Here is a 24,219-nt window from a genome sequence, read left to right on the forward strand (position 1 = left end):
GACATGCTGAACGAACTCACCGCTCAGCCGCACGCGCAGCATCACCAGAGCGACATCGAGCTGCTCAACGTGAGTAATATGTAGCATTTACTTTATTTATTTCATTAGTTTAGCGTCGTGGAGGGCAACATGTCCGTGATGAACGACATGCTCAACGAACTCACCGCTCAGCCGCCCGCGCAACATCACCAGAGCGACATCGAGCTGCTCAACGTGAGTAATATGTAGCGTTTACTTTATTTATTTCATTAGTTTAGAGTATCTACTGGAGAGCAACATGTCCGTGATGAACGACATGCTCAACGAACTCACCGCTCAGCCGCCCGCGCAGCATCACCAGAGCGACATCGAGCTGCTCAACGTGAGTAATATATAGCATTTACTTTATTTATTTCATTAGTTTAGAGTATCTACTGGAGAGCAACATGTCCGCGATGAACGACATGCTCAACGAACTCACCGCTCAGCCGCCCGGGCAACATCGAGCAATATCGAGCAGATATATCTGATCGTGTATTTAACGCAAAATAGGCTTGCCCATGTCTATACATGTAGGAACTTATACATCGAAATAATCGTTCAAGGCGCAACAAATGAATTATGAAATATCTTGGTTGTTATAAGTGTACTTGCAATGCCATAAACTCTTATACTAACTACCTATATATTATTGTAAAATATTTGTTTTTTAATTGCCGTGTGGTTCCCGGCACCAATTCAAAAAAGAAAAGGACCACTCCATCTCTTTCCCATGGATGTCGTAAAAGGCGACTATTAGGATAGGCTTATAAACTTGGGATTCTTCTTTTAGGCGATGGGCTAGCAACCTGTCACTATTTGAATCTCAATTCTATCATTAAGCCAAATAGCTGAACGTGGCCACATTTAGTCTTCAAGACTGTTGGCTCTGTCTACCCCGCATGGGACATGGACGTGACCATATGTATGTATGTATGTTGTTTTTTAATTTGTCATATATATATCTATTTATGTGCAACAAAGAGTTAACAAACATGCGCGTGCGCAGGAGCTGGCGGACACGCTGCGCGCCATGCAGGGCCGCGTGGCGGAGCTGGTGGCGCGGCTGGCGGGCGGCGCGCCGCTCACGGCCGCGCTGCTGCACGCCAACGACCGCCTCAACAACCTGCTGCTGCGCCACGCGCGCCTGCTCAGCAACAGGTCACTGTGTGCGACACTAGCTGCGCGTGCGACTTCGTCCGCGTGGAATTATTATTTTAAGCATCATTTTCCCCGTTTTTTTTTTTTCACATACATAGGTACATATAATCACGTCTATATCCCTTGCGGGGTAGACAGAGCCAACGGTCTTGGAAAGACTGACAGGCGACATTCAGCTGTTTGGTTTTATGATGGAATTGAGATTCAAATAGTGGCAGGTTGCTCTAGCCCATCGCCTCAAAGAAGAATCCCAAGTTTAGAAGCCTATCCCTTAATCGCCTTTTACGACATCCATGGGAACTAGATGGAGTGGTCCTATTCTTTTTTTTTATTGGTGCCGAGAACCACACGACACCGGCGACGGCAATTTTTTTCACGTTTTCCATTATTGCTTTGCTTCTTATAGTTGTAGAATTTTCACGCATTATTAAATTAAAATCAATCTACACGTACCTTTACAAATATCCCTGATGGAAACCGAAGCAACCCTAACAGCATCCTGAACGCATTGTTATACTGACTTTGAAGTATGTTGTTAGCTTTCTGAGTATGCTAAAATGTATGTTAAATCTATACTAATATTATAAAGCTGATGAGTTTGTTTGTTTGAACGCGCTAATCTCAGGAACTACTAGTTCGAATTGAAAAATTCTTTTTGCGTTGAATATACGATTTATTGTGGAAGGCTTTAGGCTTTAAGGAGCAAAGAAATAATGGAATATGTGAAAAAATACGGGGAAATTATTCATCCTTGAGGGCTTCAATGATGCTCAATATAACTATTCCACACGGATAAGTCACGGGTACAGCTAGTGTTTTATATTTGTAATTTAGGTACTCCTTTAGTGAATAATAAAGCATTAACTTACTTACAATGTAACTAAAAATTACATTCAGTTTTACAAAATTAAGAAAGGAAAATGCCACCTCGGCCATGTACCAATGACTATTTTAAAAGTTTTGTACATTAGTTTGTATACTAACCGTTGCTCTAGCGGTGAGGGAAAACATCGTGAGGAAACCTGCACATTCAGGCAACTGAATGTGTAATTATGATCGATCCAATACGGGTTAGGTTTACCTGCAAAGGTTGCGGAGGTCAGATGGGAGTCGCTTCGTGTAAAAACCTGACTCACCTAATCCAGTATCCATTGTCAAAAAGGCATTACCCAGGGTGAGAGAGACCATTTAACTCTTTATTTTTCTTTATTGTGCCGTGTGGTTCCCGGCACCAGTACAAAAAAGAATAGGACCACTCGCATCTCTTTCCTATGGATGTCGTAAAAGGCGACTAAGGGATAGGCTTACAAACTTGGGATTCTTCTTTGAGGCGATGGGCTAGCAACCTGTCACTATTTGAATCTCAATTCTATCATTAAGCCAAATAGCTGAGCGTGGCCTATTAGTCTTTTCAAGCCTGTTGGCTCTGTCTACCCCACAAGGGATATAGACGTGACCATATGTATGTATGTTTTTCAGAAATGCAGCAACTGGTGCCACTCCGTCCGCCATTTTGGGCGCCGCTATGGGAGTCCCGGGCACTACAGAATCACGTGAGTTTCATTAAATTTACACAGCAGCTGATGGGCATCGGTACGAATCCCAAAAAAAAAATTATAAATGCGAAAGTAAGTTTATTTGTTTGTCTGTTACCTCTTTACGGGTTAACTTCTGAACTAATCTTCTTGAAATATCACGTATATGTTATTCAGATTCGGGATAAGGGTATAGGCTAACTTTCATCCACGTAAAAACTATAGTTCCCGTAGGTTTTGTGAAAAACGTGTACTCTTTTACGGCGCTTTATTCGTCACCTTTTGTAAATTAAATTAAATGCGCTAAATTTACGCAGGACAAGCTGCGGGTAAATTTTAAATATATATTATTTTGCTTCATTTTTATTTAACTACTAGCTGTGCCCGCGACTTCGTCCGCGTGGAATTGTTATTTTGGGCATCATTGAAGCCCTCAAGGATGAATAATTTTCCCCGTTTTTTTTCACATACATATTCCATTATTTCTTTGCTTCTTATAGTTGCAGCGTGATGTTATATAGCCTAAAGCCTTCCTCGATAAACGGTCTATTCAACGCAAAAATATATATTTTTCAATTCGAACTAGTTCCTGAGATTAGCGCGTTCAAACAAACAAACAAACAAACTCTATATTAGTATAGATAACTTGTGGGAATATCATTTTTTTAATTTTCACATGCGACTCTATTGTGTTATGTTCAATAATGAAATAGGCCACAAAACATGCTCCTTTGTTCCCGTTACAAATATAACTACTTAAAAACATTATTGCATTGTTTGTTCCCAGCAAAGAAGACTGACGACGACGCCCTGATTGATCTCAGCGATGATGTACCCGACATTACCAAATTAAGTGAGTTCCTATTTTGTCATTAAAATTACATTAAACTTTATTTTAGTATATTTAAGGTCTATAGTTTATTGTTTATCAAGTATATTTTTTACAAACTAGAATAAAGTACTAGAATGCTTCCCTTTAGCATAATATTATAGAACATTATATTATTAGTCTTAGAGGCTTTCAAATTTATTAGTCACTAGCTAGAAGATCTGAAAAGTTGTCCCTGTATTTATAATTAAGTAGAGAATACCATTCTGCTAGATTAAAAAATGGCTTATAAAAAATGAAAATGGCTTATGTTCCTTCTTTTTCTATCGTCGTGGTAATCCGGAGTGTTGAAAAGTATAGGCTTTTGTGACAATAATCTTTTTATTATATCTCATTTTTGTAGCTGTGAAAGACTCCCAGCCGGACAAATCCCCGGGCGGCAGCTCCAAGGACGAGTTCGACATGTTTGCGCAGTCGCGGAACGTCAGCTACGAGACCTCCAAGACCGGGTAAGTGACGTCACTTTTGTTATACATACATACATACATACATAAAATCACGCCTCTTTCCCGGACGGGTAGGCAAAGACTACCTCTTTCCACTTGCCACGATCTCTGCATACTTCCTTCGCTTCATCCATATTCATACCCGTCTACCTGACCTTTTATTACACAGCCTTATATTGCAAGGTTACCTGGACTTTTATTACCCGCAAACTCGATTTTTTATTACCCGAGTATCCGTCTTTTATTACCCGATTTCCTGTCCTGTCATTACCGGAGTGACCGGTCTTTGTGACACGATTGCCATTATTTTTATTACACGATCTTTTAATATTATTTACCCGGTCATTTGAACCGTATTTTCGTAGAATAAGTTGTAATTTGTAATCTAATCTTGAAGGTAGAGAGACATAATTTTAATTAAATAAAAAAAAAAACCGGCGCAAATCTTGTTTTAATTTTTTTTTTTTCTGTAGCGGCAGCAGCTACGCGGACAGTATGGAGCAGCAGAGCACCGGCTTGGCTGCGGCGGCCAGCCAGCGCGCCACTCAGGCGCAACCGGTAAGTCTAACATACATACATACATATAATCACGTCTATATCCCTTGCGAGGTAGACAGGATCAACGGTCCCGAAAAGACAGAAGGGCCACGTCGGTGGTCAGGGAAAACGTGAAAAATATATTTTTTAAAAATTAAATATTGGATTAGGCATTTGCCTATAATGTCACCTTATGGCAAGTGATGATGAAGACGAAGATGAGAATCTGAAAAACATGATTAGCCTGTGATATATATATGTGATATCCAGAGAGGTGAAAATGTGAACGTTGATTATGCTAATAAATATAATGCAAAATATAAAACATAATTGATTATACCCTACAAGTTTTGCCCGCAGCATCGCCCGCCCGTATTTAGCCAATAACAAAAAACACAGGTTTTTCACAAATCCCACTCGAAAAAGATTTTACCGGGGTGAAAGCTACCCTATGTTCTTTTCCAGACTCTTTAATTATATATACCTACGCGAAAGAAGATTGGTTGAGATAATAACGCTTGAAGGTTATCAAACAAACAAACTTACTTTCGCATTTATTTAGTTGGGATTACATGTATTTTTTTTTTATATTATCCTTACAACATTGATTTTGTTTATTCCGTTTAAAATACTATTTTATTACCAGTTCTGTTGACACAGTGATTATTTAATATTATCGTTTTTATATTTCATCTTCTTAGATTTATATCTAAGTAAATGTAATGTTTGTGTTGTTTTCAATATAATTTACTTCCTACAGCCTGGAATTGACGAAAGGGAAATAGATGAAATCTCCGCTTGGTTGGCGGCAGAGAAGGTGTGTTTTTTTTTGTTTTTCTTTTTTTTGCAAAGAATTTTTTACAAAATATTTACTTGTCTTCTAGTAGCAGTATTATTTATTTATGTTTCAAATTATATAAATTGTCATCATGTCTATACTTATATATTTTTTCTATATATTTTTTTTAGTGTTCAAATATTGTTTGGTTCATAAACTTACATTGTGGATGATCCACAATGTTATACATACTTATGATCACACATTCATGTATTCTAGTCGCACGAATATGCACTGTGTATATACGCAGCGTTTATAATACAAACAAACATACATACCTATGTCTTATAAGAAAATCCATTCGACCATCACTGAGCTTACTTAGTCGTAAAGAAGCAATAACCCACAAAAGGTTATTAATCTGAATAGCCTCATTATTCTGTATATCTGTCGTTATACTTACCCTTATTTATAATGGTTCATAAAAAATAAATATTCCTATGATCACTTCTTCCATTAAATAATAAATCACATTAAATATGTACAAATATTGAAAGGTTCTAAATTCTGTATTATATGCTGAGTAATTTTTCCTAACAACTTTCTGTGTAAAGTCCGGAGAAATTCTTCGTAAAGACTTTATATTCTGAGATTGATTTCCAAGTTTGTAATCCTTTCCCTTGATGAACTTTTACACCCGGAAGAGCTACACAAATAACACTTTATCTTACCAGGCCGCTACAGAAGCGAACGGCGCTCAAGAAAGCGTCACGAGCAGCGATTTTGACAAGTTTTTGGCTGAACGCGCGGCCGCAGCCGAAAGTCTACCTAATGCCCAAGAGAATAAGCCTCAGACTACCCCGCAGTCCACTCCGCGGCATAGGCAGATCAAGAAAGAGGAACAAGATTCAATGTTCGCGCTCTGATATGTTTTAGCGTAGGCTGTATGACGATATGTTGCTTGTACAATTGTATGGGTATGTATTTTTTTTTTGTTTCATGTACAGTCAACTTCACATACATACACTAAATTTGCCTGTATTACCACGAAATAGAGTTCATGCAGGGTTACTTGATGTGCTCGTTGACTGTACATCTGACTAAACAATGTAATTTTTTCAAGTGTAACATCCGTGTAGCTTACAGTATGTAGGAGTGATTATGATGACAGAAAATATGGCTTAAGACTACCCCGCGGCATAGGCAGGTCTAAAAGGAAGAACAAGATTCCATATAAGCGCTCTGATATGTTATGTTGCTTGTGCACTTTTATGGGTATGTATTTTTTTCTTTCAAGTAATTCAAGTACTTGAATTTAATGTCAGTTATGTAAAATTGAATTTCGCTTACAATATGTAGGAGTGATTCAGAAAATCTAGCACAGAATACGAGTCAAATTAAGAATAAAGAAACAAAATGTTTTAATATAAACAGAATAACGATACGTTGTTAAGGCACTTATTGTTTTTTTTTTGTTTATTGTAAACTAAACAATGTCATATTCCCATCTGTAATCAGTCAGAAATGGCGTTTCACATTTCTGTTGACTATTTCAATGAAAGATCGTTTTAACTATGGCGCTTGATTTATTGCAATGCAGCCATCTTGATTCTATAAACGATTTTTGTAAAGGACGCTACTTCCACTAAAATCATCTTACACAAAATGTTAAACCAAATATTTTTTTTCTTTATTTAATTCTGCATAAAATTTTGTAAATTTAACTTTAAATGAAACTAACATCTAACAATTGGAATTTAACATTATAAGTAATACAAAATCAGTTAACTAAATAAATGGTTACCGCTCCTGTTTATTGGATTAATATTGTAATGAAATCTAAATATGTATAGTGATAAGGAAAATAAATGTTAAAAGGCCACTGAAGAGCTTGGTTATGGTTAGTTATTAAACTTAACTTATTAAACTAAAAGTTTACGATTATAATATAACTCATATTGGATTGCATAATGTAACTTCTGTATTGTGAATAAATGTATCTCTTGAAAGGACGCAGCTACGTTCCATAGTGATAAAAGTCACTGCCTTATATGCCTACACTTCAGCTTTCTGAATTAATTACAGACTGAATTTCAAGTAATAATCAAATTATCTACCCTACTTCTATGCACGTCACTGGTCGTTGCCATGTAATGGATAATTAGATTTTATTTAATTCTTTCCGATTTTGTGTAAGTTCGTCATAAATTTCTCTCCCATACATTGTACGTGTGACAGGTTTTCGCAAGTATTTCATATACGAGTATGTCAGCATTCAATGTTGTTTTCTCATCGGATATGTGCCGGTGGACCAAAGGGAAGGGCACAGATTAGTTAGGCGCTAATCACTCGGGCAGTAGCTTCGCTTAAGTTTCTTATTTTTTCAAGATATAGGTGATATATATAGTTAGAGACCATTTGCATTGTAAGATCATAAGTCACTGCAGACGAAAAGGTTAAAATAATAAATAAAAAAAAAACATCGTCTTTATCCATAGCGAGATGGACAGAGCCTTAACACATACTTTTTCATCGCCATCATTGTAAGCTAAATCTTTGTCATTTGTTCCTCTTGGTCTTCTATATCGGGGTATGTTCTATTTTACTAGTTATAGCGAAGCACCCGCCCGTGTCTCTTAGGCCTTATTCAATATGCCGTTTGGTGCCTGGCTTTTCATAGTCGTCATTGGAATATTTTAAGCTGACTAATCGATTGGACCTAATTTTAAGAAACAACATAACTAATTATTCGTTTTTAAGGTAACACAATTTGATGTTGTAGACTGCAATGAAATCATATTACAGCTGCTGTTTTTATATATTTGAATTTAAACAAAAGCGAGTAAAATATTTTTGGTTTAAAAATGTCACAAGCATCAGGTTACCTAATCTACTACTAGTAAATAAAATATTAGTCATTTTATGAATAAAAAAAAATATCATTAAATCTTGCCTTGATATATTTTGTATCCCTTCTCAGCTATGTCGATGTCATTATTATGCCCCAAATGTTTATTTTCTCTTTTCAGCGGCTGTGATGTGCGTTCTTAGAAATCTAGCTTCATACACACTATAACGCATCTTGATTAATCAATTTACAAAGTAAATAATTATAGGGTTGGACCATCTATTGTTGTATAGAAAAAATCGAACTTGACTCAAGAAGGACATGTTTATCTCGGTGTGGTATGCAATGTAGATTTGTGTGTTTAAATAAAATAGCAGTCATTATTGTGTTCTCACTTTTTATGCAGATTAAAGATAAGCCACTGCGTTATTTATAATTTTCGAAATAAACAATGCAATTAAGTGATTAAGGTGTAAGATAATAAGCATCGTAAAAATCTGACCATAGTAGCGACTATTGATTCACTAAGGTCAGAATTATAGGGTGTATTATTATTTATACAGTGCTTCTAACACAGTAGCCTAGTCGTGTTAATAGAGGCTTAAAAGCATTGGACATCGCACGGAAAGCAGTGAACATACATTTTGCCAATTTACTCGTAGTCGCCAAAGTCTCGAGTGGTTGCGACCGACCACATAGACCATAATTACACGAGGTCATCACGGGAACATTAAATACAAGACCAGTGGTCTATTCACGAACATTTTCAAGCTAATTATCTTCTTTTCTACAATTTCTGTTTACGTAGATAGAGAGAGAGGGAAGATATTTTACTTTGTGAATAATCCCTCAGGTATTTAAATTCACGATTTTATAGTATTCGAGGAAGGATCGACTGGATGGAATGTGATAGTATTGTTATATTTATGTTATGGTACCTATGGTATCGTTTTGCATATATAGCACTTGTAGTGCAGATTTTAATCCTGAGTTTTCATATTCATTATATTTTTTTTTCGTTGTGAATTTTAGATTATGTAATTTTGTTTTAAAAAAAGTAATATTGCATTATAGGTATATAACAGGCATTTAAATTTAAGGATTGATCAAGTATGAATTGCAAGTAAGTAATTTATATACGAGTATACTTGAATAAAAATAGAATCAACAATACGTGAAAATTATTTGTATATTTTAAAATATTTATTGAAATGGATTTATTTGATGTTCAAAAGAACATTGAGGAAAAAATCTGAAAACGAACTTTTATATTATGTACTACATAAATCAATTGCATTTTGATCGCACATAATTACAAATGTTGTAACGTAAATCCACTGCCTGCCCTAATACCAATTCTACATTTCCCTACAAATATGTTCCCAAAACATGATGTATGTATTAATGTATCAGGAATTAAATATTGAGTTATATAATGTAGATGTATCTCAGTCAAAGGCGTATATTAATCGCATGTTTTGTGTATGGTTGTACACTACAGCCAAGTCAGCGTTGGTTTGACCTCAGATATGGAACAATATGAATGAAGAACAGCTGGAAATCGTGTAAACCAATGTTCTGGACTGTATAAACAAACACAAAATTAACAATTATTTCAAATGAATGTTAAATTGAATGATACCTATTAATGGATTCAAATAAACATTTTTTTCTCAAAATTAATATTTTCTCTTTCCTGATTACAATATGGCAGTTACCTTGTTCCATAAAAAAGTCCCAAGTCCACTGTACTATTTATTTTTAGTGGCGGTTGTTGGTCCTTCTGCGTATGTTTTATAACATTATTTTATATTTTGTGAATATAATAACTAATTATGGCCTAGTTTTTTAAATAAGCCCTCGTCTTACTAATATATAATTCTCCAGAAATTGTGGTAAATATTTTGCAATTATTATTGTGGATAAAAAAAAACTAATTATGCGAGGTATCCGCTACTAAAAATAGGTTTACAGTAACAAAAGTTACCTTACTGTGTTAACCCCTATACCAAAGTGACGTGTATGCTAATAAGTTAATCGGACCATTCCATGATTGTCTCAATTAAATGTTCTTTTGGTATTAATGTGATAATTTAAGTGAACAAGCTTAACGTTATTTAAAAGTTATGTTGTAATAATCGTTGTATGTATTTAAGATAATAAAATAATTATCACGCAAACATGACTTTTACTTTTTCTATGTCCCAATAACATTTAATATTAATTTCTGAAAACCAAATTATTTGTTTAATGACTTGGGAAAGGCATAAAAGAAAAAAAAATATTTTCTATTATTATTTATTTATCAATTTCTGTATCCACAATAGATACACAACGCAGGTTTGGCAATTCAATCAATATTTACACATTGACATTTATATAAATATATGGACTGAGATAAATTTTCATACAAATCAGTTACAGTTTTTAACACATTGAAATAAATTCTTAAAATTCTACGAAATTTAAATAAAAATATATCATTGGTTTAGTCTTAAATAGAATCTGTTTGTGATGAAAATATAATATTCACTTTTATTAAAAAAAAAATAACTTACAACAACATTGTTCGATGTAACACAACTTGTACTAAGGAATGTAAGGATATCCCATTATGATACAGAAATTATAAATACATTGTACACAAACTAAGTAATGCTGTTGTCCGTCCGTCAAATAAATTATGCGTTTACCGAATAAATAAATTGACGAGAAATGATGAAAGAAGACAGAGTATTAACCTGAATATCAAAGACTTAACATAGTTGGTACAACCTCAACGTTTTAGAAATAACAGTCTAGCGAATGAAATGCAAACATTATAGTGTAGATTAAGTATAAAAGTAAATTATAATCTATACAGGCCTATGCTATGGAAGTGTCATAAGGGTTGATGAGCTTATAACTCGTCCCTCGCTGGGGCCTCCTCCTCCTCTTCGAATTCGCTCTGCAAAGAATGGTTATTTGTTAAATTTGTACATATGAAAAATGCGGTAGAATTGATAACCTCCTCCTTTTTTGAAGTCGGTTGAAAAAAATAATAAACATTTGCAAAGAATAGTTCATTGCAAAATTTGTAGACTTCGAAGATATACGGTCGAATTGAGAACCCCTTTTTAAGGATGGTTAAAAAAAACAACGTCATATCCAGCCCAAACAAAATTAACATGTAAGCCATAGGTAGAAAATGGTCTTCACGTGAGTATACAGAGACGAGTTACAAGAACTGAAGGCCACATCTAGCTGACACACTATGTTTAGTGTTCTTATAATGGTAATGGGACATTTGGGAGGAAAATCATTCAGTGTAGTCCCATGAGGGTAAACTGAGACGAATTGATCACGACAATTCAATGGGCCCATTCATTCCCAGTTCAGTATGGAAGCTTTGATGAAAGTGCTTATTATTCTTGTAGTCGCCTTTCACGTCACGGGAAAAATTTTGTGAGGTGCATCTTCAGACCATGTAACTCTTAAACCCAGTAAACTTTATTAAAATGTTAACTCACCACGCTAGGTGTGGCCTCGGCGGCTTCTCCGTCAGTCTCCACGAACTTGGTGAGGCCGGCCAGCGTCCTCTCACCGTTGTACTCGCGCACCTGAAACAGATATCATTCGTGAGCACCTTACTCATTTTCATCATCATAGGCCTTCGCCAAAGACCTACATCTCGCTCTGTTGGAGACAGCCTGCATCCAACATTCGGCCCCTTGACAAATGTGGCTTGGTGTTTCTCATTGTAATAATGGGTAATTTCCGTCATATGGTAGTGTAGTCACGAGTTGTCTTGTCATGGCTGTATAAAAATATCACATATTACATATGTAATATGATTTAAGATATGCTTATTGCTTATGTGGTAGTGATATACTTCTTGACTTGTTAACTCGGTTTGAAGAGGTTGTTGAAGAGCTTTGTCTAGTAATAGTAAGGTCAGAAATTACAGTGGAATCATGGCCGTTTGACGCCTTTGGTTCCATCTTACCGATTATGATGACGTTATCGTTCTCGTAAGAATGCCCTCCGAGCGTGTATGCGTACCGCCTATTCCCATAGGAAACAGCACGATATGTTCACCATGATCCCTTCATACTTGTTCCCTCCAATAGTATACATCCCTACGTTCTTAACATAGCTTTATGGGTTCGTACGCACCTGATTGTCCTTAGTGTACAGTTTGATGGTGGGGAACGACGTGATCTTGGTGTGCTCGAGTTCGTTGACCGTGGCGTCCATCTTGGCGATGATGACGTCATCGTCCTTCTCGAAATGCTCGCCCAGCTTGTCGTAGATGGGCGCGAGCTGTTTGCAGTGGCCGCACCTGAACAAAAATATAATTAATTTAACTTAAAAAAAAAAGGTTTTTTTGTTTGTAACCAATAAATCCAGAAACCTAAACTTCAGCCCCGTAGCATAGCACGCGCGACGCATTCATTGAGCGAAAAAAGGTCGCTGTTTTGCTTTTTATTGCGACGTGAAACGGAATGATACGAGGGCAGGAGTAACAAAGGTATATACGGGAGTGAAACTCTTGGCAGAAGCTAGTTCGTATGTATAAAAAGATCCCAATCGATAAATTGAGAATCTCCTCCGTTGAAAATAAAAATAATATTAACGCAAATCAAATACCCTAATAAGATTTTGATGAAATGGTGGGATTTTCAAGAAACTCAAACTGCGCAGCGTACCCCAGCCCAGTCCAAACCTCGTAAATAGTGCTAAGAAATAATAATAATAATTATTATTTTTTTATATATAATATTAAGCCATTAATTTTTTTTAATCGAGCTTAAAAATATCTCTTCACGTTATCAACACTGTCATTCGTTCTTGACCCTGGCAAATACACGTCATGCAATCAGAATAATCAGTGTAGTTAGCAACAATGATAACATCTGCATAATAGGTATTTTCCGAGCCATTGGGTTATGCGACAAGCTCGAATTAATTGTACCTAGCTCAGTGAATACTGTCTAACGAATCGCTTTCAGCCGCCCACTTGCCCAAATACACTTGACGCAATAAGACAGTTTGCTGTTAAATAACACAGTAGCTATCTCATCTAGGTTTTGTATGTAGGTTATGCCAAATTGAACTTTATTGCGAGATGCATGTTGGTGAGTTTCAATGAATTAGGAAACTAATCTTGAAATGATAAAATCATGTTTATCTTGAATAGTAGCAACCCTGAGTAATTGTCATGATACTGATTTAAATGGTTGACTCATCAAGGCTAACCATTAAGATCTGGATTGTGTTGGTACAATATTATTTGTTAAACTATAAATACGTCAATATTAGTATCTAAGCATATAGTGGTTTATATGGTATATAATATTTAGCGCTATAACAAATGACCAAGCGTAGTTGAAGAAACAAAGCACGCCTATAGGCATTACAGTACTTAAATACTATAACCCTACATGAACTTGACATAATTCACATCCAAACATCTAGGTCGACAACAAAAGTTATTTGCGCAAATGGACTGTTAAATAAACATAAAATTGTTATTATTACACCTGCTGAAAAAATATTTATCATTGAGAACAGGTGAACGATTCACGACATGTGTAATGTAAAATTATGAAATCAAGTTTTTTAAACTTACTTACTTAGTTTGAAAAGTACCCTCCCTATGTCTACCTCCGTATTTCACAATATTTATACATAATTCAATAATCAATTCAGTTGTTTCGACGTGGTAGACGGAGAAACAAACTTTCACATTTATAATATTAGTATTGATAGTTTCTTAGGAGAAGAGAAAGTAGACTTTCAGAAATCACCTTTTTAAAACGTATAAACGAAAGGATCTAGTAATAAACTTGTTTCATAGTAATTTCATATTAAGAGTTATTTTATTTCTTGTTTAGTTTTCAGATAGCCTTAGCAATAAAACCGGCAATTACCATTCATAAATATTTGGGCATTAGTAGGCTGTAATCAGACTTAGTTTTATCGACACATTTACAAATTTGCACGATGATGTAATGTATTAGAAATATAGACATTTTTATTTCGGATTTTTATAAGCGCTGATACTTCTCACTAACTCCGATGTCAAATAATGATTCCCTTGCTGTAAACACAAATAAATAAAGAACACTCACCAAGGTGCGTAGAACTCGACCAGCACCTTCTTGCCCTCGTCGAAGACCACTTCATCAAAGTTGGTGGCGACGAGCACTTTCACAGGCTTGGCGTTCCAGTCCGAAGGCAGGTCTTCGCTCAACAGGTGCTGTTTCAGGGTGCCGGCGAAGAAGGATTGCACGAACTCCTGTATATAACAATTTATACGGTTCTTAGTAAGAACAAGTACCTTTTATGCAAAAACAGAATGCTTTACTTAATTGGTGATGATGTGATGATTGATGCTAGCTTTAGCTCTTTCTTAATTATGTAGTCTTATTATTTTATGATACATACAAACTGTCTTAATCAAATTATCAGCGACGATATCTTACTCAGCGAAATGAATATCTTTCCTTGTATTTTTTAGATTATGACTTTGTGCTATAATAAAATACACGATACAGAGAGCCAACTTTTATAGTTAATGCTGTTACTACTAAATAGTTGAACCGATTTTGATAAAATTACAGGTAATACACAATAACAGAGTACAGGAAACAGAGTTCATAAACAGTATTTATTCGCAATAGTCCTAAGAAGACAAACCAGACTCACGAAGGAACCAATTAAGAAAAAAACCATCTATATACCTATAAATATATATACATCACAGACCACCACAGTCTTAATCGCAAGCAGTAATCACATACTATTGACATTTACGGCGACAAACACCGTGAAGTGAGCGATAGAGACGGCTGGCGACAACGCAAACTGTGATTAAAAACGCTGCGCACGATTACACCGTTGTATAACGCTGTAAGGGTTTTTGCAATTACGAGCTTTAAAATTGATTTCCATACAAATGTCAAAAAATGCAATATATTTTCGCTGAGACACAAGTTTGACACCTGGTCAGATTAAAATGGAAAATAAAATTTTATCGATAGACTTGCAATCAGAGACATTAAACAACAGGTAATAATGTAACGTTGAGTATGCTATCTTGTTTAAGACTTACTATGTGTGACCCTATCTTGAACTTATAAACCATTTAGTTTAAAATCATTTCTAGATGTACTGTGAAAGAGTTAAAGCAATCTGTTACAATGCCCTTTTAAATGATATAAAATCATTCAACCAGCCGGCAAGTGAGAATTCAATATGAACTATGTGGTGATAAGAAAGAATGACAATGTTAATTAACGCAGTTTCCTATCGAGTCATACTAGTTTGTCATATCAAGTTTGACTATACTGATATACGCAAGGATTTTTGCACCTGTGTTTATACGAGAAAGTTATCTTTGAAAAGTTTTACATCTTAGACGAAGGCAAGACCAGTGCACCAAGCAAGATTCTATTTACAACCGTAACATGACCGTAACTAATTAATTCTACGGTTACTAATGCGAAACAAGTAACATTTTAAATGTACACATTTCTAAACTGTTCGATAGAATTAAGTTACGTTACGATGTTATTTATAAACATGCTATTATACGCTACTGTGTAATATAAAATAAATTTTACGTGCATAATTAATTTGTTAACTGACCGAAAAATTACTATTTTATCGTGATGTGTTTATAATATAACAAGGTATAATCAGTCGGTTTTAAAGCTATTAAATATAACATTAAAGAGTAAAATACCGCGGAAAGTCTCTTTTGGAAAAACATATTTGTCGTTAAAATACAATAAACAAATAAATTTAAAAATACCTGTCACTATTTGAATTTCAATTCTATCATTAAGCCAAACCGCTGAACGCGGCCTATCAGTCATTTTAAGACTGTTGGCTCTGTCTACCCCGCAAGGGATATAAACGTGATTATATGTGTGTATTTTCCTCCTGGCTTTAGTTGCATCCTCACTACTCTGAAGAGGAGTCCGGGGTATGCCTTTGACAAACGATCATCAAATTCAACAGTTTTTAGAAAATTCTTGTACAATGGGCCACAAAGAAATGTATACTACCGTTGTATCGTAAATCATCAATCACTGTACCTCAATGTCACCAACTTCCGGATATGAAATTGACAAATACAAATTCATTGCAACGAAGAACATAATGAACATGATATCAGCTACTTTATCAACCAAGTGATAAGTAATAATGAACTTTTTCAAGACATTCAGAAATCAATAGTCTATCAACAAATTAAGGCCCTGGTGCAAAAGGGCTGAGGGTACAATTGGGGATACTGGAGTGAGTGCAAGTGGACTTCTTAGAACAAGAAATACCTTATGCATAATCATAGATCGTGGAGATTATAAAATAAACTCATACTCAACACTATGAACGCGAATGTCTGTCTCTCTTACGCCTTTACGGCTAACCACTGAACCGATTTCAATTAACATTATGTTATACTTTTCGCAAAGGGCTAAAATTCTGTATGAATATAGTGAATTAGGAAAGGACATCCATACTTAATTTTGTATTTATATACCAATACATATTTTAAATACGAAACGTCTATCTGCTTCGTTTTCCCTAAATTTTGATAAAATACTGAGGTCACACATGCAATATCTATCCTACTCATTCCCACGGTAGTGAAGTCACGGGCAAAAGTAAGTAATAGTGACTAACCTCGATGCTGTTGGCTGTGATCTCGTCGGTGGGAGGCTTGTACTTGGCCATGTCTTGTTCCAGGGCGATGAGACGCGCTGATGGAACTTCGTCCTTCTTCATGCCGAAGAATTCCAGGATCCTGGGTAAAAAACAAGTTTTATTTTTTTTTAGAAAGAAAAAACAAAAACCTTACTTAACCTTACCAAAACTTAGTTGCTGCAATTACTAAAGAGATATTGGATTAAAATTCATTGAAAACCCTTTTTCTCTACACGAAATTATCGCAAATTTATGTTGCCGCGAGAATTTCGGAAATCCTCTGTTACACCACATAAGGCACCTGTCAAATTTCAAATCCCAAGACCCAGCATTTTGGGCTGTGAATTATCTATAAAAATATTTCTCTCTTAGAGATTTACATGGCACATAGATAGACTATAACTCATTTCTTTTCTCTGACAATTCCCACGGGACCGAAACAGGGCGGAGAAGCTAGTGACAAATACATACCTCTGGTGGTCATCCTCATCGGTATCGATCGCCACAGTCATGATCCTGTCGCGGTAGGCCTTGGCAACGGGTTTCAGGTCTTCCAGGTACTTGTCGAAATCACCATTTTTCTGCACGAGAAGGAAATAATAAATAATATTAGACATCTTCTTTACACGAAGCGAGACCAGTCTGTCTTACGCAGGGGAACCTAACCCATATTGGATAAAATGTGACATCCAGTAGCCTAGTTAGTAGTAGAAGTTAGTAAGAATGTAAGCAAATAGATTCCTTGATAGATATAAATGACTGCAGTAGGATTTGAACCTGTGCCGCCATGACAGTGGGCAAATTAACGTTCATCTTTAATAACAACATTAATAATCAAGCCAGAAAGTTATGATGAATAACCTATTAGAAATCTTTCATGTTGAATCGTCAATCAGGGTTGGCAGTTAACAAGAATTCCATAGAGAAATAGACATTAGACAGTGCCTTCTCTGCAGTCGCATAATTTAACTTGAAGTATTTAAACTTGCAAAAAGTAAAGAAGAAGGAAAGCATATTCGTAAAAAAAACATTAAATAACTTCCTTGGAACATGTTCATCTAAAGTAGGTTTTTATTTAAAACAAGATAAACATAAAGGCTTTCCATGAAGATTACTCTTGAAACTAAGGACAAAACCCAGCGGGAGGCTCATTGTATTTACACAATATCGAGCCGGCGAGTAGTGGTGGCGCCAAACATTTTAACACATAACAAGAGAAAAACTGTATAACATTAATTCTCAACGTAAAATAAATATATCTAGAGGAGAGAGCATACCATCGATAACGTAAAAACTAGAAAATTAATTTTGCAATAGGTAAAAGAAATCAACAATTTTTTATACAAATATATTAACAACACTACTCATCATTTATATATGAAGCTCCCGGGTCCTTCAAAACCTTTGCAGGGAAACCAAACCAATATTGGACAAGGTAACACATACAGAAAGTTATATTGAACGTTTGAAATTTTATGTCGAAAAGAGTTAAAAGCTGATTTCCGTAGAAAAGTGCCTCCATTCAGGCAGAATCATTATAATCTATTTGGGCAAGCATACCATAAATTATGGCTAAGGGATGGAATTCTGCAGCAGGTAATTAAAAAAAAAACAGTGGAACAAACACGTTTAAAATAAGAATTGCTAGCGCTAGCTCGTCGGACGTATGACAAAACAGGTTCTGAGTCACCTATCCGGTTAGCCGCTATGCTGATCAAAACTATACAAGTATAATGAGATGAAGAACAAAATAGAGACCGTTATCTTTTTGATATTATCAGCATTATAATGTTTTTTCAATAATATTTTTTTGTATTTCTAAGTACGAGGAATTTCCTAATAATTTACAGCGTCGCTGATGGTTGATAATGAAGAAACATTAGTGTGTGTCAACTGCTTCTCTTTCCGCGCAAATTTATTTATAAATTGTTAAAGCCAATCAAGGGAAAGGATTATTGTTACAGGATTCTATTTTATTCTTCTTTTAGGTGATAGACCAGCAACCTGTCTCCTATTCACTTTCTTCTAAATCTATAATTTCACTTTATCTACCTATCTTTAAATTCACTGTCATCTTTAATCAATCTAAAAAGGTCTCTCGAGTCTTCGTGTCTATTGGCTCTGTCTAATCCATAAGGGATAAAGACGTGATTTGCTTTCGAAGCTGGTGTTAGTTTTGCATAACAATAATCACGGTAAAATGCTCTCTAAGGTAACAAACTCGGAGCAAATTTTACAATACATTTTATATCTACAGACAACCTAACCTATTTATTGGATTGTTTAAGTTTTTTATTAAAAATGATCAATTATACAACCATGGCAGTCTTTGATCGTGCCTTCAAATAGAAAAGCTATATTTATTTGACATTTATTATGTATTCTAGTAGTAGTTTGTAATTGGACTACCAAATTCTATTGAAACCCATGATTGCTTCGCGTGACGTAGGATCTATTTTTATCTACATAATTTTTAATAGCTACAATTTATAAAGATTATCATTCACTTTCAATATTTACAAACTTGGGTTTATCTCCCCCCCCAAATAACAATTTTGAACGATTCTTCAACAATTATCACGAAACAAAGCTAAAACTATCTCAAGTTTAGCCTTTTTTAAACATTAAATCCCCATACCACGGTACTTTCATGTCACAGAGCGATATACATATTTAATGATCTTTACAGCTCACATTAGTGACGTTACAAGTATGAAACTTGTGCATTTACTAGATGATAATTATACTAAGTAGGTACATCACAAAAAATCACGAGAGCTGAAACATAATAATAATAACATTTCTGATCTTCATTTAAGCATCGATCACATAATCGAAGAAAATACTACTTACATTTATACATATGTATAGTCACGTCTATATCCCTTTCGGGGTAGACAGAGGCAACAGTCTTGAAAAGACTGATAGGCCACGTTTGGAATTGAAGAATCAGGAGATACATATAGGTTGCTAGCCCGTCGCTTAAAAGAAGAATCCTAAGTTTATAAGCCTATCTCTAAGTCGTCTTTTACGACATCCATGGGGAAGATATGGAGTCGTTCTATTCTAATGTACCGGAAACCACATAGCACTAAGAAAATACTATGAGGAAAAATAGCGGTACAAAACACTGTCCTCTAAATAGGAGAATAAAGTGTGCCATTTTTTGTTTCGATAAAGAGATACCAACAACCTTAGCTGAGCATGCGCAAGCGCATTCACAGACATCGGTGTACTTTCACAGGGGTCTTATTTGAAACTGACATGAACTTTCTCCTTTGATTGTAACCTTCACGGGACACTAGTTTTTGCCTGCGGCTTCCCTCGCGTACGAGTCATTAACGGAATTAGTACTTTACTAGATAAAAAGCACTCAATCTATGGTTGCAGTAATATATTTTTTGACTTTGGTTAAAATAATCTTTAATAATGTGAATAACATGAATTTAAGAAGCTACAACAGATAATAATGTGTATCTTTTAATGCATATTATCTTATCTCTAGGTATACACATTAATAAATAGTTATATGTACACATAAATGACAATAAATGCACAGCCGTTCATAAATAAATATTTATCTACGTGCTGTACTGTACTTGAACTTGGAAACATTTGAATTCGAAATAGCCAGAATCTCCTGCAGAATACATTTTACAAATTTAAAAAATAAATCCAAAGTCGTACCACCATTTTCCAATGGAAAGATTCCAGTAAGCCTTCATCCATACAAATAACTTTTTCCTAAAAAAGCAGTTACATACCTACTAATCTTTATTGAAATTTCACGTCAATTACATTCACGGAAGTTATGCTAAAACAGATTTAACTACAATATTAAAAGTTATATAGTTCAATGGACGAATAAATAGTAACGACGTAATAAAAAAGAAACGATTCACGAAAACATGTTAACATTAACCCTTTTATCAAACAGTCAATATATATTTCTGTGTAAACCTAACCCCGTCATAATTACCACCCAGACGCAACTGTTTTTGGCGTAATCCCAATTGCCCCCGAAAAGGGATCATAATAAACCAATACCATTTGCCAATCGTTCGTTCATTCTTTATATAAAAATTGTACAAATTTTATAAGGTTAAGGTCATTGACCGAATTCATAGCTAAAACATACAACACATATTATATTATAGTTTTATAGTTCAATAGATTGAAAGTTACACTAACCTTGGACAGGAACAGAAGGAGGTGGTATTTGATCTGTCCTCCGAAGATCTTGGAAGCGGTCTCGTGGGAGAACTCCACAATGGTGGGCATGCTGTTGACAAACACCCATGATTTGAACAGGTCCTCGTCGAATTTCTCCGCTTCGTACTTGACACGGGGCTCTTCGAACTGTAGACAAAAGAAAAGAAGTGTGTTGTATTCTTTTTGTTTTTCCCGGTGTGAGACCCGGTTTCATCCTCGTCATCTATTGGTCTCGTCATTTACATATTAAGGAACAACAAATATACATACACATATAGATTGACTTAAGGTTAATGTATAAATGGCAGGAAAAACTTAAAAGAAAAGTCATGGAGACGAGAGGCGGTTCATGGGAAGATAATTGGGTTGGCCTTGTTATACGAGTATTAGTCTTCAGTGACAGTAAATTAACAGTTTGATATGATTACATTTACAAAGAAACGTAACGATTTACTTAGTGAGTTTAAACTTAAAAGTTTTTGTTAAATAACTAATGGTTTATGTTAATATAATTACAAAAATCATTGAAACAGAGAAATTTCACAGTACCGTAACTATCTGCAATAACGAAATGATAAGCATTCATAAGAAAAAGTAGAACATGCGTTCATTGTTGTGAAACTTATTCAGTCATAACTAAGTGTTTTGAATCAATTTCATCGATTGATGTATTTCTTTAGCACCAGCGGGGAATTTATGATAAAGTAGTATAAAATATTAAAAAATAAAATGTAGCACATTTATACAAAAAAATGGTAATTACATACCTACTAGAGTTTAGTTTCATTCATGAGAAGTGAGAACACACATAAGACCGCGCCTTTTTCGCGAAGGGAAAGGCACACTACTTGCCACGATCGCTGTATACTTAACTAACATCTGAATGTAGTTAGGCTAAATACGCGCTTTATCATGTGAAGGCACCGGCCGGCCGGCACAGTCTGGTTTTTGATAACGGCACGTCATTCTTGAGACAAGTACACATGTGGCGACCGCGACTTATGATCGCACGTGGCACACGACACGCATTCACTTTACGTAGAAAGTAAAACTGTAGTGTGAAGACTTTTAATGAATCGATTTTATGAAAATCAATACCCTTTCCAAATATTTTTTTGCGTTTGAAATTTTTTAGTTACTTTTCATTAAAATAGGCTTACTAATAATAATAAGATGTTTTCATAAAACTAAAAAAAGTACAAGAAATACAGGAGAATGAAAATGTGGAATTAAATATATCAAGTTTTTTTCACTGTTTTATAAGTTTGAGATCATTATTTGACGCATAGTTATAAGATGGTTATATTCTTCAGTAAGTATTAGAATTATTCTGATTGTATTTATTATTTGACTTAGTCAAATGAAAATGAACACTAATAGAATAATTTTGTGAAAAATGTCATAAGTTGAATTTATAAATATGAACATTAGAGATGAGGTCAACCAACTCCTTATCTTATTTACATTTGGACAACCATTTAATTTATAACAAAAGGATGTGTTCTATCAGTAATTTTGAGTGTCATTAATCAAACTCTATTATGTGTATCCACACAAATTAGGAAACAAACCCAATAAATAAAAATACAAGAGAAAAACAAATTGTAAGGAAAAGATGTATGCTGGGCACATCATGGCATGAAAATATGTAGTGTCTTGCTTTTCCTCAGGGAATGAAGTGTGATTATGAACAATATATCCTTTAGATATTGAACTTAGATTTATAAAAAAAATCTATTATTTCTTTCCTATTAGAATTTACAATGATATTATATAGATATTGATTTTCATTTTCTGTTATAATGGGCAATTTTTTATTGTGAATATCCTATAATTATTTTATGGAAAATGTTTGAAAAGGACAGACAAAGAAAAAGTCTGAGGAGATATGTAAATGCACTTACGTTCTTAAATAGAACAACATCTTCGTTCTCAGCCTCCAACTCCTTCACCAGTTTCTCATCTTGGACGATGGCAAAGATTTGGTCATCAACAATAGCAGCAATTCCAAGGAAAGCTTTAGCCTTAGCCGCTTCCTTGTCGGTGAAGAAACCAAAGACAATGACTGGGTTGGCAGCAATAAGCTCCTTGGCTTGCTCAGCAGATGTGACCTCAATGGCAGGTGGACCAGTCTTCTTCTTCAACCAGGCAACAATGTCATCAGCTTGCCGACCACCTTGTTGGAAAACAAATTACACAGTTAAAAGTGTTAAAACACTTAAATGCCGTTTAGGAGCACTTAATAAGTGTTAATGTATAGTTTTGAAAACAAAAGTGCAATTTTATGGAGGTACTAAAATTTTATACTTCTAATCATTACTTTTGTTTCGACCAAGTGTGGGAAGAAATTACTTGCATTCAAATAACAAAACTGTTTTTTTAATGCTAGATTAATAAATTCACAGTATTTCTGTCAATATAAAAAAAGAGGTTTAGAAAATTACCTGAATAGTCAACAGGACTGCCATTTCTGAAGAATTTGAGCGTTGGGTAGCCCCTAACTCCATAGTTCTCAGCAAGATCTTGCTCTTGCGTGGCGTCCACCTTAGCCAACTTGATCGGAGATTCTTCCTCCGCCAGTTTTGTTGCAGCCTTGGCGTATTCCGGCGCTAGAGACTTGCAATGGCCGCACCATGGTGCATCTGTGATATTATCATACAGTTACATACGTACAGTTCAGAATACATAGCACACAAAGCACGCCGGTAGAACAAGAAGCACAGACGTGTCAACGACCTATAATAATTAATTATCACAATTAACATAACAGTATATTTACTCGTGTCGCCAATTTACTAGTAAATTGTGCACAAAAAGCAGAAACTTACAGAATTCCACCAAGATGAAATCTGTTGTAGAAACAATACTGTCGAAGTTGCTTTTCGTGAGAACTAATACATTGTCTTCTGTTTGAACCTCGTCTCCGAGCGCAACACCTATGAAGGCTATGGCTAGTGAAAATAGTATTACACGCATTTTGGACTGATTATTATAATATCCTGCACTAGCCTACTCGGAAGACGACACACAATAAAATGCCGAAATTGCTGCTTCATTCGCTTCGTGAGCGATTTTGACGTGGCAGCGTCGATCGTGTGTTT

The 24,219-nt window shown here is 35.1% G+C and overlaps 2 protein-coding genes across 2 annotated transcripts in view; one reads left to right on the plus strand and one right to left on the minus strand.

Annotated features, from left to right (window-relative positions):
• The window catches only part of LOC106135034 (TOM1-like protein 2), a 17,948-nt gene extending 9,195 nt beyond the window's left edge, over positions 1 to 8,753 (plus strand). The window contains exons 7-13 of the mRNA XM_060946669.1: positions 1,028 to 1,179; positions 2,659 to 2,732; positions 3,502 to 3,567; positions 3,947 to 4,052; positions 4,523 to 4,607; positions 5,347 to 5,403; positions 6,099 to 8,753. Coding sequence (XP_060802652.1) covers positions 1,028 to 1,179; positions 2,659 to 2,732; positions 3,502 to 3,567; positions 3,947 to 4,052; positions 4,523 to 4,607; positions 5,347 to 5,403; positions 6,099 to 6,290 — 732 coding nt within the window. The 3' untranslated portion in view covers positions 6,291 to 8,753. The remainder of the gene's footprint in view (positions 1 to 1,027; positions 1,180 to 2,658; positions 2,733 to 3,501; positions 3,568 to 3,946; positions 4,053 to 4,522; positions 4,608 to 5,346; positions 5,404 to 6,098) is intronic.
• Positions 8,754 to 9,520: 767 nt separating this feature from the next.
• On the minus strand, positions 9,521 to 24,214 carry LOC106135033 (protein disulfide-isomerase). The gene is made up of 10 exons (XM_013335205.2): positions 23,947 to 24,214; positions 23,563 to 23,760; positions 23,023 to 23,294; positions 21,098 to 21,265; positions 17,378 to 17,487; positions 16,886 to 17,006; positions 14,326 to 14,492; positions 12,368 to 12,533; positions 11,722 to 11,811; positions 9,521 to 11,159 (listed from the first exon to the last, which is right to left on the minus strand). The coding sequence occupies exons 1-10, from the start codon at positions 24,092 to 24,094 to the stop codon at positions 11,112 to 11,114; spliced, it is 1,488 nt and encodes a 495-aa protein (XP_013190659.2). The 5' UTR covers positions 24,095 to 24,214; the 3' UTR covers positions 9,521 to 11,111.
• Positions 24,215 to 24,219: the final 5 nt, after the last annotated feature.

The sequence above is a fragment of the Amyelois transitella genome, chromosome 11 (assembly GCF_032362555.1).
Source record: "Amyelois transitella isolate CPQ chromosome 11, ilAmyTran1.1, whole genome shotgun sequence".
Taxonomy (NCBI): domain Eukaryota; kingdom Metazoa; phylum Arthropoda; class Insecta; order Lepidoptera; family Pyralidae; genus Amyelois; species Amyelois transitella.

Bases quoted from the DNA above. Each gene is read 5' to 3' on its own strand.
- LOC106135033 (XM_013335205.2), bottom strand. From the start codon at position 24,094: ATGCGTGTAATACTATTTTCACTAGCCATAGCCTTCATAGGTGTTGCG. The intron at 21,266-23,022 runs GTAAGTGCATTT...TTTTGTCTACAG, and splicing joins ATGTTGTTCTATTTAAGAAC to TTCGAAGAGCCCCGTGTCAA. The intron at 14,493-16,885 runs GTTAGTCACTAT...TGTTATATACAG, and splicing joins TCACAGCCAACAGCATCGAG to GAGTTCGTGCAATCCTTCTT.